At 39.0% G+C, this 16365-nt stretch overlaps 1 protein-coding gene and 1 long non-coding RNA gene across 2 annotated transcripts; both read right to left on the bottom strand.

Moving 5' to 3' along the window:
- Nucleotides 1–696: 696 nt before the first annotated feature.
- On the bottom strand, nt 697–3115 carry LOC146582653 (uncharacterized). Its single transcript, XM_085279984.1, has 2 exons — nt 2009–3115; nt 697–1047 (listed from the first exon to the last, which is right to left on the bottom strand). The coding sequence occupies exon 1, from the start codon at nt 3089–3091 to the stop codon at nt 2018–2020; it is 1074 nt and encodes a 357-aa protein (XP_085136110.1). The 5' UTR covers nt 3092–3115; the 3' UTR covers nt 697–1047; nt 2009–2017.
- A 6604-nt stretch (nt 3116–9719) lies between these two features.
- On the bottom strand, nt 9720–14378 carry LOC146582652 (uncharacterized). Its single transcript, XR_014893059.1, has 3 exons — nt 13444–14378; nt 12263–12289; nt 9720–10757 (listed from the first exon to the last, which is right to left on the bottom strand). It is a non-coding gene; the product is annotated as an uncharacterized LOC146582652 (long non-coding RNA).
- Between the last annotated feature and the right edge of the window lie 1987 nt (nt 14379–16365).

The following is a 16365-nucleotide window of genomic DNA, read 5'->3' as shown; positions in this document are numbered from 1 at the left end:
AAAAACATATCAAATATAATTTACACAATGGAAGCCTTTTGATTTAATAAATAAGCTCAAAATAAGTGTTACCGTTGAATATTTGTGGGAAAAATCTGATGCTACCCCAAGAATGCAAAGTCACACTGGAAACGATGACAGGCTTGCAGCCCTCTGTCTTCCTGGAGTGAGGTGCCTGATCAGTAGCAGTGAGTTGACAGAAGTTGGTGTCTGTTGGTGACACTGATACTCTGTCCACTTGAGTAGAGTCTAAGAAGCTGGAATGCAGGCACACTGGACGAGCTTGTTCTAAAAAATACAGAAAAAGGAACATTTTATTTGTGTTAAGGCCTAAAAACTACAAATAAGTTATACAATGAACAATGTTGAAATACCTTATAGGTGCTGCAGGCCACATAACCAGAATCCAGAGCAATCTCACACTCACATGATGGTGAGGAAAGACATGAGCTCTGCAATGAGGTTTGAATGTCCCAGTTGGGACACTGAAGAACTCAAAAGACAGCAATACCTGCACAGAGAGACAGAGTAGAAAAAGCATAGATTTGTAATCCATAATGTGAATTAAAACTCAAAAAGTGTCAACAAGTATAATCATTTGAGTGTGGAATTATTTATGCACTAAACAGGATTTTAATATATTAATTGAATTAAAAACACTGACATTTTTTTTATCAAAGATAAAGAATCATACCTCTCTCTGCTCTGAGGATCACTGAGCATCTCTGACAGGAAATACAGTTTCCTCAGTATGAGTCATCATTGATGGTCTCAGAGGTTGTAGTGTGGCAGCATGATGATGGTCTCCAGATCAGGCAGGAGGTCAGGTGATGGGTGTGTCATCTTCTCCATTGAAGACACACTGGTATGGCAGTTCATAACACAGCAGTCTCTGTGTGGCATGTAGTTATCTGTGCAGTCCAGCACTGATGGATCAGGTTTGGCTCAGCAGTTCATGAAGATGGTGTTAAGATGTTGTTGTTTCAGCTGAGGATGGTGAAGTTTGAAGGTTTTCCCACAAAGGAAACAGGACTGTGTGTGCCCTGTCTGAAAAAAATACATCTACAAAACATAAAGTGCTTTTAACACCACCCACCCCCCCATACCCACCCATCTCAGCCCCGCAAGTGTCTATGTAATGCTGGTATGGGGTGTCAGTTACTAAATCTAATTAGTGCGTCAGAAAGCGGGGGCTACACCTAAAGCCCCCGCTTTCTGATGTCTTTGTTTATTAGCAGCTTTTTCCAGCTGCTCAGAGAATTCTGACTTGGCCTTTATCCACCCAAACCCAAACCCACCCGGATAAAGGCCAAGTCAGAAAATGGATGCAGAAACTTTCCATGTACTTCTAAATCAGTTTTTATACAAATTCTGTAACCTGTAAAAATGTTTTTCTCTACATAATGTATAATTATAGACATCTCTGGTAGCCTAAAGATAGTTTAAAACTTTTAACATTTTTTACCTGTAAAACATGATAAGCAAAACCTCATTCATCCCAAAAACATTTGATTTTACAAAATTTACTATAATCAAGAAAATATAATTGTCTGTATTTATTCACGTGACCCATAATAAATACCTGCATTTATCTGGGATTTATTTATTTACTATTTCATATTTGAAAGCATCTTGGAGGGGAAGATCTCGTTTGTTGAGATACATACGTCAGAGTAAAAAAAGTATCAAAAAAGGAGATGACAATAAACATCCATGAAAAAATGTATAAGTAGATTTAGTCATTTAAAACATGAGAATAAAAAATAAATTATGTCCGTTTAATGCAGTATATTTCAGATCTGAGGTGCATGATAACAGAAAGCAGATCTCCCGGCTCTACATGAAGTACAGCCATGATTTGGTGAAATGATTAATAACATTGCAATAAGAAAGGGTCTTCTTACAGACAGAGTAGGGAAGACAATTTTTTCCAATGAAAAATATTTTTCATACTCTACAATCAGTAAAATCTGTAACAAACATGATCTGTAATTGTTTCAAAACTCACCAGACGACTTCATGATTGGCTCGAGGACAGGACACAAAAGACAGGATTGTGGTAACTGTAATATGTCCTCAGAACACCTGACTGCAGACATTTCTGTGGCTGAGAAATAAAAATGAGGTCAAGCAGGGTGTTCTTGTCTGTAGTGGCAGAAGAGATCAGCTGTGAATACCCTCTAGACTGAAACTGCTCCAGAATCTGTTTTCTTCCACTCTGCAACTGGTTCTCATTAAAATCTCCACACACAATGATTGGGTGACAGTCCATGATTTCAAGGGAATCTAAAAGACTTACCAGGTTTTGCATGAATGGTGTCAAACTGTAGTCAGGGGGTCTGTACACAACAGCAATGAGTGCAGGGAATGGAGCCTGAACCTTCAACACTAAAAACTCAAGATCAGTGACATTATGCAGATACTGTTTTACCTGAACCTGAAAATGATTCCTCAAATACACAACAACTCCCCCACCACTTCTGCTGGCCATGTGAGGAAAGTTTGTGTAGGACACATGTCTGTTGCGTTTGAACATGGTGTAGCCATCCAAATGAAGACTGTCTGCAACAAAGGAGCCTTGGAGGTGAGACTCTGTGAGACACAAAACATCTGCTAAACACATTTCATGATGACTCTTGATGTCACTGATGTGAGATGGCAAACCCTCCGTATTGTGATGGATCAGTGTAAGAGTGTCAAGTCTGCTGGCTGTTTCTCTGACCTGAAGAAGAGGCATCATTTCCTCAACGCTGGCTTGTCTCATGGTTTGGAGCGCTGCAGTTACCTCGGGATTGGAGTAAATCTTTTTCTCATCCAAGTCCTGCAAATAGAGTCCACTGAGAGACGTCACCCTGCTGAGAGCAACATAAGCCATACCTGGTTCAAAAATGTTCTTCATTGAAACTACAGCTGTCTGTGTTGTAAGACCCTGAGTTTTGTGAATTGTGCAGGCGAATGCTAGCTTTACAGGAAACTGTCTGCGTACTGCTCCTTTAAACTTCAGACTCTCCTCTGCTCTCTCAATGTAAACCAGATCATCAGATGCTGCATTAGCACTGCGGTTGTGTCTCATAGGCTGCCGGTTGTCCATTCTGAGCCCCAGTTTGATTATGTGTCCATCATTTTCAGATCTCACCACCTTTACCAGTATACCAAAAGCACCGTTGACCAAACCGTTTAGTGTGTCCAAGTTTCTGGTCAGCATGACTCGAGCTCCTTCAGCGACGTTCAGGGTGTCGGGTAAATCATTTCTCCCACCTGTAAATGGTTTGTCTCTTCGTTCCATTCTGCCTGTACGTTTATCCTTCTGGAAATCGTCTGCAGTGATGATTATGATGTTTGAATGAAGCTTCTTCAGGGTATCTGTGTTATGGGATTCCACATTCTTGTTGGTGGCATAAATGTGTAAGACCTCAGTTGGACATTCTTCTGGTGCAGTCACAGCCTGTGACAACAAATCTCTGTCGCACTGAGAAAGCTCTTCTGTCTTTTCTTTGACTCTAATCCTGTTCAACATCTCTGCAAAGGCCACATCATCTTTCTGACGCATGATCTCGGTTAGAGTGATCATCTGAAAATGCTCCTGCCATAGGTCAATCTGTTCTGGATCGTAAACGCAGAGAGGTTTAGACTGTCGCACTGGTGGCAGCTGGTAAAAATCTCCAACAGCTAAAACTGACATTCCACCAAAAGGTCTCTGAGTGCCTTTGATTTGTTTCAGTCTTGCATCCACATAGGCAAAAAGGGGTTTTGAAACCATTGAAATCTCATCAATAACAATAATTTCTGCATTCATCAGCTCAGATCTGACTTCATCCAGTTGGTTACCAAGTCCTTGAATGGGTGGTTTCAGACTCCTGGGTAGTTTCAGTAGAGAATGTAATGTAGAGCCATTGATAGAAAAAGCTGCTGTCCCGGTAAATGAAGTAAGTAAAACAGTTGGATTTGATATGTCAGCTTCTTCTGCATTAGCAGGCAGTCTGCTCAGGATCTTTGATGCTTCAGAGTGAATACATTTAATCAGATGTGACTTTCCAGTTCCTGCACCACCATTGATATAGAAGAAAAATGGATCTGGGTTCAAACCACAAACTCGCTGAATACACCAGTCTCTTATAGTATAGAACACGCAGGCCTGCTTCTGGTTCAGATTCTGATACATTACACGTACCACGGCTGGATCTACTGCAGGTTGTTCTCTGATGGCTCTGATCTCTGTTACAGCATCAGACTGACGACTGTAGTCGGGGACATTCTCCTGTTCGTTCTCATCATCAGAATGTCTCTCAGGAAGATTCTCATCACATTGCAGCCTCACAACTTCAGATTCAGGAGCCAGATTACACCATTCATCGATCACAACATCCCTATTTTGTTCAAACTCTTCCAGTGCACTCTCAATATCCTCAGAGTTCTTCTCATACTTGTCTTTATTTCTTTTCACAATCCGTTTCACAGACTCACTGTGGTCTGAACATGGAAGTCGCACAAAACCCGAGTTGTAGAAGGACTGATAGGTTTGGAAACATTGTGGTTTCAGTTCCTGCTCTGATCTGTGTGGAAGGTAAAGTCTCAACAGTCGACCATAATATTGCTCAGGATCTTTTTCCTGTGAACAGTGGTAATACCTGATTATAGCTGGTTTATCATTCTTACGCCTTTGTACAAATCCAAGCTGGTTTAGAAGAGGAAGCACATCTTTTCCTTCATTTGGACCACTCACCAACCGGCACAGGGCAGCAAAATCAGCCAGTGACATTTCCTCATATTCTGGGGTCTCAGGTCTGCATTTGTATTTATCACTCAAACTTGTCATCCAAATATTACAGCTGTCATGTGTTGTGCTTTCCAGGAAGCTCATGGGCCGACTCATTTTTACTGGGTTATCATCTGTTGGTACAAATACAACACTGCGGGAACATTTTTTCATTTTTAGGCCACAGACTCGAGTCACACACTCCTGTGCGCTGATCTCTCTCTTTTTTGAGTAAGCCTGCATCACAGCTCTCATTTCATCACATTCATTGACGGTGTTCTTATCAGAGTTATCGATAACTGTCTTCAGGTATTCAGAGAGGCCAGATTCTTTCTTCGTTATATATTTACAGAGGTATTCTACACATGAATAGGCATTCAAAATGAATGAGACATCTAAATTAGAGTTCCAGGCTTCAAGCAGGTCTGAGTTGTAATTGTTGATCCAACAGTCCTTTGGGTCACGTTTCAGAATCAGAGCTGTTTTCTTGTTTATGTTCTGGAGGCATTGTTCATACTCATTCATTGTCAAGTTGCATCGTGACAGAATCTGCTCTATGGTGAGCAAAGCAGCTTCAGGTTCCTTCAGCAGGTTCATCAAAGGTCTGAGTTTGGCTTTTGCAGCTTCAGTGTCTGAATCCTCATCCTGTCTCACAATCATTGTTCTTGTGGCTGGTGGTTTGGGAAACCCAAATCTACAACCAGAGTTCACACTCTTAAAGCATGTTTTTGTGTGGTTTTTGCTGTGCTTTTGTAGTTCAGTGACTTTTTTGTGCAGTTCAGGTTGCTTTTCTGGATCAGGGAGTTGAGCTGAGATGTATCTGTCCACAAAGTCACAGACAGTTTGGTCGTCATCCACATCTACTTCTACCTTTTCTTGAATCCACAGCAACATGTGTATATGCGGACTACCTCTGTGCTGGAACTCAACTCTGTAAAAGTAATCAATGATCTCACCAAGGGGCTGTGCAGGAGAAAAAAGCAAATCTCTGAACAAAGCCTCAACACGTTTATCAAACATTCGCATGGTAGTTACTGGATTTGATCTTAGAATTTCACACTTTTCTGACCAGTCCAGGGCTTCAAAATCAACCTCTTCACCTTGCTGTCTCTTTATTGCTTGAATCACTTCAGGCCATCTCATCTCAGCAGCAGAGAAAGTGACAAAGAACTGAGGTGTTCCTATTTGACGAATCATACTGAATAAATCTTTGGTAGTTTTCTGCCAGTAAGCTGGAGTTCCTCTGAGTGGCTGCATAAATCTGATTGCATCTTTATTTCTTACCAGCTTCTCTACTTCTGTCTTACTTTGTAACATTCCTGATGTGATTTTGCGTCCATCTTTGGTCATAGTTTTACCTTTCCTTAGCTGTATTGTCATGCTGGAATTAGCCAAATGTATTTCAGTGACAAACTGTGAGAAAAACAGGTAATTTGTGTCTTTAGCAAATCTTGCATCAGTGTTGAAAAGCCTTGACTTGAAGTAAGCACTTGGTGTGAGCTTGAGACGTCTCTTTTCATCCAGTGTATTCTGACCAGTAGGAAACTGCACAGGAAATGCCATGGCTTCCAAATGAGGAGTTCTGAAGAAGCTAACAGGATTGTTTCTTTCTGCAGGAGCCACACAATATGTGTTATCACTGAAACAGAGAATCTCTTCTGAAATGTCTAAAGGCTGCAGACAACTTTCTAGAGCAAAACCTCCATTGTTCAAATCACTTTCTGGTTCCTCTGGATTTTGTTCCTCTGGTTGTTCATCACAGGATGCCATATTAATATCTTGTTCTATTTCAGACTCGTTTTCGCACAAAAGGGCATCTTTTTCATAGTTGTCAATTTCCATTAAATCTTCTTCATTATAATCATCACTTGCCATGCTGGCTTCATCACTGCTGTCATCATCAGGTAACGTTGGATCACAAAGCAATGCATCATCTCTAATAACAATATCTGTGTACTGTGGATGAATTTGTTTCAGTTTACGCAGGGCTTCAATGAGTTTAGACCAGGTGACAGTCTGGAACAGCTGATGGCCTTTGTAGCACAGTCGTCTTTTCAGCTTTATCCTGATTATCTGTGAATGGTTTCTGAGCCTCGGTAGAGAGTCAACTGTTTGTTGAACTTCAGATGGTACACACACCACATTACCACGTATGAGTCTCTGTCTGCCCTTTGGAAGTGGAATAATCTTAGCAAAAGGTATGCATTTGGCAATCAGATGTCTCTCCAGAATGTTGAGATCACAAAGTTCAGCTGGAATATCCTGCAGTTCTAAACCATTGACAGCAGCAAGCCTTGGCATGCGTCCACTTTTGAGGGAACTGTGACACGTGTGACAGATATACTCCTTTTTTCTCTCAACGGGAAAGCTGCAGTGATCATTACATGCTTCATCACACACATGAACAAATTTACCAGTTAGACACTGCTGAGCTACAGTCTGGTGTTTTGAGTAATTTTCTCTTTTGCAGATTTTCACCTGATTAGGAAAAGAAGCTTTTAGACAAACAGTACAAACATAAGATGGTGCTGACTTAATGTTTGATCTGAAACGAGATATGGCCTCATTCATTAAAGTGTTCTCTGGATGACACTGTAAACTTTCAGCTGGTCGATGCATCTGACGATATTTTCGTTTTATGTTCATTGCACATCTGATATTATGCATCTGTTTGAAAGAAAAACTGTTCCAATATTTTACTCTCATTCGTTCTCTCATATTCTCTTTGTGTTGTTGCTGAAATTGTCTCTCTTCTCCATAACGTTTGGTGATGTAAGATATTTTTTTCTTTTTAAATTCTTCACTTTCTTTATATAGTTTATATACATATGACCTCATGCAGGCTTTATGTTTCTCTCTGAATTCAACAGAACTTCTATATGTTCTTCTTATACGTTCTTTCTGCTTTTCTCGGAATATAGAAGACTCTCTATATGTTCTTCTTATACGTTCTTTCTGCTTTTCTCGGAATATAGAAGACTCTCTATATGTTCTTCTTATACGTTCTTTCTGCTTTTCTCGGAATATAGAAGACTCTCTATATGTTCTTCTTATACGTTCTTTCTGCTTTTCTCGGAATATAGGATTGTCTTTGTATGTCCTTATGACACATTCCCTTTTTTTCTCTCTAATTTTAGCACTTTCTCTATACAGCCTTTTCATTTGCTCCTTCTGTTTTTCCTTAAAATCATCTCTTTCTTTATAGATCTTTCTCAAATGTTCTGTCTGTTTCTCTCTATATGTAGCATTTACTTTATACAGATTATTTTTGTATACTCTCTTTTTCTGTCTGTGATTTGGATCATTAGACTTTCTACTGGAATTTCTTTTCTTTGCCTTAAAGCTTTCATCAAAAGTGTACATCTCCCTTTCCTTCCTTTTCTGATTTTCCTTTCTTTGTGGTAATTTCTGTTGGGCCACTGACCTTCTCCTCATTTTTTGTGCTTCCTGTTTATTACGTTTCAAAATTTTATGTGGCACTTCCTGTGTTGCCTTAGTTGAACAGGAGGCAGTGTTTGAATCATTCTGAGGAACAGCATCTGATACTACCTGAGTTTCTCTCACAGAAGATGCAGATGTTTCTTTCTGTAAATAATCAGAAGCACGATTCTTGTTTTCAGTAGCAGCTGTCTCATCTGAAGAATCCACCCTGGATGATGTCACTTCAGTGATTACAGTCTCCGTAACAGTTTTCCGTGTCTGCTCAGTGGTTGTTTGGGAATTTAATTCATGGACAGGTTCATTTAAAGCTGCGGCTGGAACACTTGCAGCGGTTCGTTTGTATTCGGTGGTTTGATCAGCATCTCTTTGGTAAGGAGCGTTTTGACTGTGAAACTCGATTGGCTGTAGCTCATAGGTACAGGTTGGTGCGATGCTAAACTTTCGGTACAAGCATTTGATCCTGTCAATCATGTCGTTAAGACGTGTGAATTTTAACATCACTGCAGTTCCACCACTTACATCTAGCGACAATGGCATTCCTGTAGACTTACGTGGGTGAGGATCAAAATATGCGTATTCACCTGAAGTCAGCCTGGAAACTGCAATGGCTGTTCCTCCCATGACTAGCAAAGCATAGCAAATGTCTGAAGCCAAACACTGTAGTCCCTGTTCAAGGCTCGGAAGATGATCTGTACCGTCAAATGTGCCATAAAGAGCAAACTGAGACATGTCGACTTGATACTCGTGTCTGCGGCTGATGATCACAGTGGGAAGTTCATCACAGGCTAGAAACACGCTGTTCACAAACCTCTTTCTGGCATCTGAATACACGGCATGGCCTTTGTCCAACACACGGTTAAGATCTGCTCTGGTAATGAATTCATCCTCGTGTAAGAATGACAGGAAAACCAAACTGTTCGCCATGCATTGCTGATTCCGGTACTTTCCATACTTAGCATTGGCCTGGCTTCGGGATGCACAGATGCTACTCACTCGTGGACGACTTTCACTGTTTGTAACCTGTACATGAGACGGTCCTGGAGCTTCTCCATCATGCTGCGTTTGCACAGTTAGCTGGGGTTCAGTCTGGATTACCTGCTGTACTTTAGCATTTGGCACCGATGATGAGCAAACACCTCTCTTTACCACATCTGCATAAGACACTGCGGCTGTCTGAACGCTGAGCTGCACTTCTGGACTGGGAATACTTGTAACAGACACCTTTACCTGCTCACCGGTCTGAGAAAGATTTACCTGTTCCTTCTGCTTTTGCCATCTAAGCTTCTGGGACTGTGACCTTTGACCTTTCCTTGGCATTTTGTGCAAGTACAAACTGGACCTTATATGTATTTATACACAAATGTATACAAAAATCAACCTGTAAACACTGAAAAACTCCTCAAGTTTCTATTAAATGGATAAATGTAAAACTATACAAATGGTAAAGTGTTCTTATAACTGTTTAATTGATGTAAAAGGCTGACTTAAATCCAAACTCAATATAAAAGTTATTGAAAGATCTTTAAAAAGTTTTATTGTAGCTTTTTCAAAAACTGTATATTATACTTTTTTTTTTTAACCAGACTGGTTAATGAATAGGTCTATACTTCTGTGAAGTAATATGCAGAATAAATCTCAACAATCAATCAACAGGCTATAATAAAACTCTTAGTTTTAAAGTAGACTTTGTGTAAATCTTTCAGATATCTAAAATCTAAAGCAAATATAAGGAGCTGTGGTGGTGTAGTGATCAGATGACAGGCGATGAGGATTCTTCAGCTGGATGTTCTGCAGCAGTCAGGAAACAGGAAGTCTGGGTTCTCAGGGCAGCCTCTAGATGACAATTGTAACTGAATACTTACACTGAGTGACAAAAAAAGGGTTTGTCCTTAAATAATAATAGTTTAAACTTGTAGTCAAATGTTATAGCCAGTGAAACAGACTTGAAAAATGTATTTGAATCTAATTTAATATTTATCTAAATAGAGCAGTCTGAATGTATATATTACAAAATAACCAGATTGTCTTATTACAAATAAACCTTTAAGAGGTGTATATTTTATATAATTTCTCAAAGTAATTGCACCTGTAAGCCAAACTATCACTGTTTATTTCAAAGTGTAATGCAAAATTAAAATGACAAATGTAGGGCTCTGTAAGTAGTTTCTACAGTGAGTTCTACTGTACTGTATATTCAACTTTTTACTTGTAATTTCCAAAAAAATGAGTGGATATGAGAGAGTTTAACGACAGGAAAGATGGAGCAGTGAGAGCAGAGATCTCTCAGATTTCTGAAAACAGATCGTCGAAGTTGCGGTAACTTCAATTTCCAAAAACTTGGTTTGTTGTCAACCTTGGTTTGTTGTCAAACTTGGTTTCTTGTCAAACTAGGGCTTATGCTTGTCAAAATTAGATAGAGTTCATGGCGGAGAAATGATAGAAGATAGAATCCCTTGTCAAAAAAGATGGAGCAGGGAGAGGGAGAGTGATAGGACAGACTGAAATTGCTTGTTAATGGCTTGTCAAAGATAGAGGGAGAGGGTTTTCTGCAGCAGGTCACCTGTAAGACAAAAAGGGACTGGAATTAGGCATATTTCCAATAAACATGGCTTTCCAGTATTTTTCAAACTATAAGTCACACTTGAAATCCTTTAGTTTTCTCAAAAATCAACAGTTTACCTTATGTATTAATTCTGGCTGTGCTTACTGACCTCAACCCAATTTTATGTGCTACCACGGCGCTCAAACATCTGTCAAAATGTTTTAGGTATGACTTTGGAAAGCTACAAAGCTGCAGCGCTTGATGGATTGTTGGAGCATTACAGCTACAGTAGTCAGGAGCCTCGCCGAGTAATTCGTATTGTCCTTAAACATAATATTATGGTGTGTGTATGAGGACCTGGCATCTGTTTACAGACATGCGTACGAAGCAGATTTCAAAACCGATCAATCCATGAAGAATTTGATAGATTTGTGGAAGAGGACTGAAAAGAGAAAGTGAGTGTACTGTTCTGTGTTACCAGTGAAAAATGTTGAGAGTTATTGTGAATGAGTTGAATAGTTTGAGTTGTCTGAATATTTGGTTAGCTGCATACACCTTATAATCCGAAAAATACAGTACATACAGGGCTTTACATATTGAAGAGTTCCACAGTACATTATTGGACTGAACTGATTGAAAATGCTCAAAAATGGTGGTGGAAGTGTTCTAAAGAAATTTTTACATTCTATTAACACAATAAAAACAAACAGTGTCTATAAACCAAGATGTGCTGCTACAATAACCTACTGTAAATATCATATGGTCCAACAAAACCCACACATTGAGGTTAGAGCAGACAGTTTCAGACCACCTGCTTAAAATTTATGCCACATCACAGGTTATTTAATCCCCAAAGTACCTGTGACAACAGTACATGATAATATCTGGGCACACAGAAACAGGGATTTGAGATCCGTTAACATAAAAGTAAACAATACTTTACTCAGAATGACTTTTGACAAAATGAGAAATTTGGAGATGGATGGTTCCTACAAAGCAGTTTCTACATATTTCAGTCACATGTTTAATGCACAGCCATAAGCACTCCACTAAATCTAGGACGCACTTATAATGGTCGATTTAAAGGCCTAATTAAAAATGTAGTATGACGATAATTTCTTTGTAGATCATTTAATCATAAAATACAGAAATGAGTGCTGTATCTGTGCTTTTGATTTTTTCCAGTCATCAACAAAATCTTTAATTAAAAGACTAATTCAAAGAGCAGTTTTCAGACAGTGACTTAATTTAATGAAGAGAAAGAAGCTTTGGAAATCCACAAGGCCCTACTTGAAGACTTAATTGTACCTAAACTGCTGTTCATGAGCTGCTCTAATGTGAAAAAATATGCGCTGCTACAATAACCTACCGACCTCTGTAGGTCTGGAAATGTTTACACAGACTTTTCTAGGATTTGATGACTTTTGATGATCACCAATAGCTGTGCTCACTCACAGCACTACACTGAATCTCCTATAATGAGAAACATTTCTCACCATTGCACCTCAGACACCTTTACTTACCAGACTTGAGACGATCAGATCAGCAGTCTAGAGAAAGGAAACAATTCATCAGATCACTGTTTGATGATTCAGACTGTTGAGCCTCTTCCCACACAATCCAATTTACTGTGACAAAAATTAACTAGTAAAATTCTTAATTTATTTAAGGCTTTATGAGCTTACTGTAGTCTAAAGAGGAGATAAATGAACTGCAGCGTCTCACATGGCTATAGCAGGTGTAATAAAGGCATTCATTACTACAGAAGTAAAAAGAATAGGCACCAATATTTGTTGGCACAAGTGCAGGATATACCAAATATTTCCTAAACAGAAGCTTTGTGGCTCCAACATTTTCTACAACAGGTCAGTACTAGTAAAGTGTGAAAGCCAAAACTTTTCAAAATGTTAGATACAAAGTAATTATATAAATCAGAAGCAACAGAAAACCTCATCATGTCTGATATGAATATACCTTTAAATATTGACATGTTACAATAGCAGAGGTGCACCATGTTTTGTAATTAAAATTAAATGTCTTAAATTTTTACACTAAAAAGTCCTTTCATTATACCTGTTGCTAGGAATATTTATGTATTTTGCAGTCACCTTTTTGGCAACTTTTCTATTAAATTTTAAAACACATATTCACCAAATAAGTGATAAACTAATTAGACACACTGGCTGTAATGTACCTAACAATGTCCACTCACACCTCTGGTTCTCTTAGTTTTTCATTATTGCTTAACTGTACAAAACACTTCTACAGTGTTCTGACTTTAATGTAACACATCAGCAGAATTTGAGAGACAATATGAATCAATCACTGTGCAGCTCTTAAGTGTTTGAGCAACCACTTATACCGACTCCCCTAAAACACTTTCATTGTTTTGTCTGCTACTTAAATCCACAAACATAAGGAGAAAATGAACAACTGACATTTAGCTGTATGTTTGGATTTGATAAGCCATAAGAAATTGAAATCATACATAAATGGGCTATTAAACTTCAGGGACATTTTCAGGGACAGTCAGAGGTCCCGTGTGAGGACTTTGCTGCTACGTGTAATAAATCCTGACTTTGTGTTTTTGCCAATCAGTAAATGGAAACATATCACAAAAAGTCAAACTACTGTATGTAAGTTGCCACATGTGCTACGCAATGCCAGGTTCATACTGCTTCAGTTACAATCACTGTTTACTTACCAGCAAAGGCAAAACCAAAGATCTCTTTCACTCTGTGTAACAAAAGACAAAGCACAAAAATACAGAATGAGACAACTCAAATCAGCATCACAGTCAATACTGCATCACTCTGTGTAGTCCAAAAGATTCAGTACACTTCTTTGTTTACCACAGCAACAAACAACTCTCCTCTTTTTTCTACACCTTATTAAAGATTACTGTCTTCATTAAGGTAAAATGTGGTTTCATCCATTTGTAATAAGCCACACACGTTTCTCAGTTATGTGATAGCTCTATTAGTTTGGTGCTATTAGATAACACAGTAGATTTAATAAGCAATGATTTGCTACACCTAGCTCTGCACACTTTATCAAATTCTGACATCACAATTTCAAAGCATGAACAATCATAAATGAAAGCTTGGATGTTATTTTTGTAGGCTTCAACATTTGAGTTCTTCTGCATTCAAATTCTGCTTCCTAAAAATATTATCACCTGCACACAGTATCATTTAATATGCTGTTGTTTTAAATATCTACATATCATATTTATAATATTAATGGTGCACTGCTGCATTTTATTTATTTGAAGGTGGACTTTTTTATATTTCGTTAGTTTTTCACAAAGTGAGAAGTTAAACAGAGCTGCAGGTGTAGGTTTCATTAAAAAAAAAAACAACCTGCACAAACAAGTGTTTGTTAAACAGTTCTTAAAATTTAACTAAAAAACTAAAATTAACTAATTAAAAAAAACTTCTTGTTAAGAGATGTTATTATTCTTATATTATGCGTTTCATCCTCACTCTCTCTCTCCCTTCTGTTAATTAACCCACAGCACAAAAACACACCGGTACAGGCACGTGACTCTTCTTCTCCCGGCTTTCAGTCAGAAGCTGTGTCCCAAAATGTCGGCTGCATCCTCCGGAGGCCGCATTTGAAGGCCGATTATGTCACAGCCAGTCGACGAAGGCTGTCTCAAATGCGGCCGACAAATGAGTCCTTCATTTCCCCGAATAAACTTTTAACATATTTTTAGGCGAGAAAGTAGCGGTGTAAATTACAAATATCTGCTTGGTTTATCAAGACATCGCATATTTGCAAAAGTGTGCCGACGTTTTCAGAGACGTCTGTCACCCACCGGCTCGATGGCAAGCCGGGAGGGGGGTTCAGACCCCCGCTCTTTCGCTACTCAGGTTAAACATGATATACAAGTCACTCTGATAACTTAAAAATGTAATTGTTTGCCTTTTTCTGTGTTTTATTTGTTCTGGAGTAAATCGGTTTGGCTGAGATCAAAGTTATTAGATTATTAGATTAAATAAAGCTTTATTAATCCATCCGGTGGGTCCTCCGGGATTTTCACACAGCTCAATAAACGTTAAACGGTCGAGAATTTACGCCAGTGTCCAGTTATATTTTAAATAGCAAGGAGCAGACGGCCGAGTTTATTAAACTCCAGCGAGACAGCGGTGACGCAAATCTGAAGGCTAGACCGTCCAGTTTCACAGCCTTCTCGGTCCACGTAGACCGCGAAAGCTGGGTCCTCCGAAAGATGCAGCCGACGTTTTGGGACACAGCTAATGGCGGTAAAATGGCTCCTTTGAAGTTGCCGACCCTGCTGCTTCAGCAGCTAATCAGTGGTTCTAAAATGACGGCTCATTACCTCACAACCGAAAGAATGAGGTCGTTTTTAACTGACTGATTTGTGAAGAGAACTAACTTCAGCTTCCCTAACAGACTCAGAAACACTAACACACCGAATGAACCAAATACAACACAATAACTGTAATAAACAATCAAATGAACCATATTAATTTCACACTGGGCCTATAGCAACTAGGCTAGGCGTTAGCACTTAGGGCTAGCATACCAAACACTCCTTTTAAATAGTAAAATTACAACGTTTCACTAAAAAAGCAGCCATTGTGTTACTTTAACATGACTTATACTTCGACTGGCTTCATAAGTCACTAACAACAACTGGGTAAATCCCTCATACAGCTTATAGACATTTCATTTCAGATAAGAGAGACACAGAAGCAGCACTTACCGGCACGGATTGAGCTGAGAGTGGACGGAGATTCAGGAGTCAGGCGGAGACGTAAAAAAGGAGGCATTCACGAGTAGTGGGAAAAGTGGGAAACTCCGCAATTACACAAAATTGGCATGGAAAACGTGAAAATATATGTAAATTTAAATATTATTATACTAGATTTTTTTGCAACAAAAAACAACTTTTAATTTAATTCTATAAGTTTAATAAATGTTTCAAATGGGATTCTTTGAATTTGAAATAATGGTTAAAAGACATAAATAAACACAAGGTCATTATGTTAAAATGTACTTTATTATGATAGATTTATTTAACTGACTGCAGTAATAAGAACAGTCTTCTTCTGAACACCAACACCAAGGAGCTGGTGTTGGTGATCGCCTAAGCATCCTCACAGTAGGAGCTGCAGAGGCTCATCTCACTCCACTGCAGGACTCAAGAGGTTCAGGAGGTCCCTTAACCCCACTGCCATGAGACTTTTTAACAGCGACTCCTGACATGTTCATTGCACATTTGTTTCTTTTACTCCAATACATATTGGTTGTAATCATATGAATTCTGAATTGCTTTAAAGCTGAAGCTGTCTGCTAAAACTAGCTGAAAAAGCTGAAAAGTTGCAGAAAAGGGTGGCCTTTTGTTGTGGGCAGTCTGAGGTACACCTGTGCACTACTCATGATGTCAGATCAGCATCCTGATGTGGCACACCTGTGAGGTGGGATGGATTACCTCAATATAGCAGATGTGCCCACTACCACACATTTGGACTGATTTGTGACCACTGTTTGGGAGGGATGGTTATATTGTGTATCTGGAATGAATTTTAGGTCTCTACGTCCATCCCATGAGGAATGGGAGCAGTAACAAAGGTGTTGCGTTTATATTTTTGTTGAG

Source organism: Mchenga conophoros, linkage group LG1 (genome assembly GCF_057382185.1).
Source record: "Mchenga conophoros isolate Kocher_MC1m ecotype Shallow Benthic linkage group LG1, M_conophoros_male_GT1.1, whole genome shotgun sequence".
NCBI classification, from domain to species: domain Eukaryota; kingdom Metazoa; phylum Chordata; class Actinopteri; order Cichliformes; family Cichlidae; genus Mchenga; species Mchenga conophoros.
This window is presented reverse-complemented; position numbering and strand designations above follow the sequence as displayed.

Excerpts from the sequence above, each read along its gene's own strand:
- LOC146582653 (XM_085279984.1), bottom strand. The coding sequence starts at position 3,091 with ATGGACAACCGGCAGCCTATGAGACACAACCGCAGTGCTAATGCAGCA.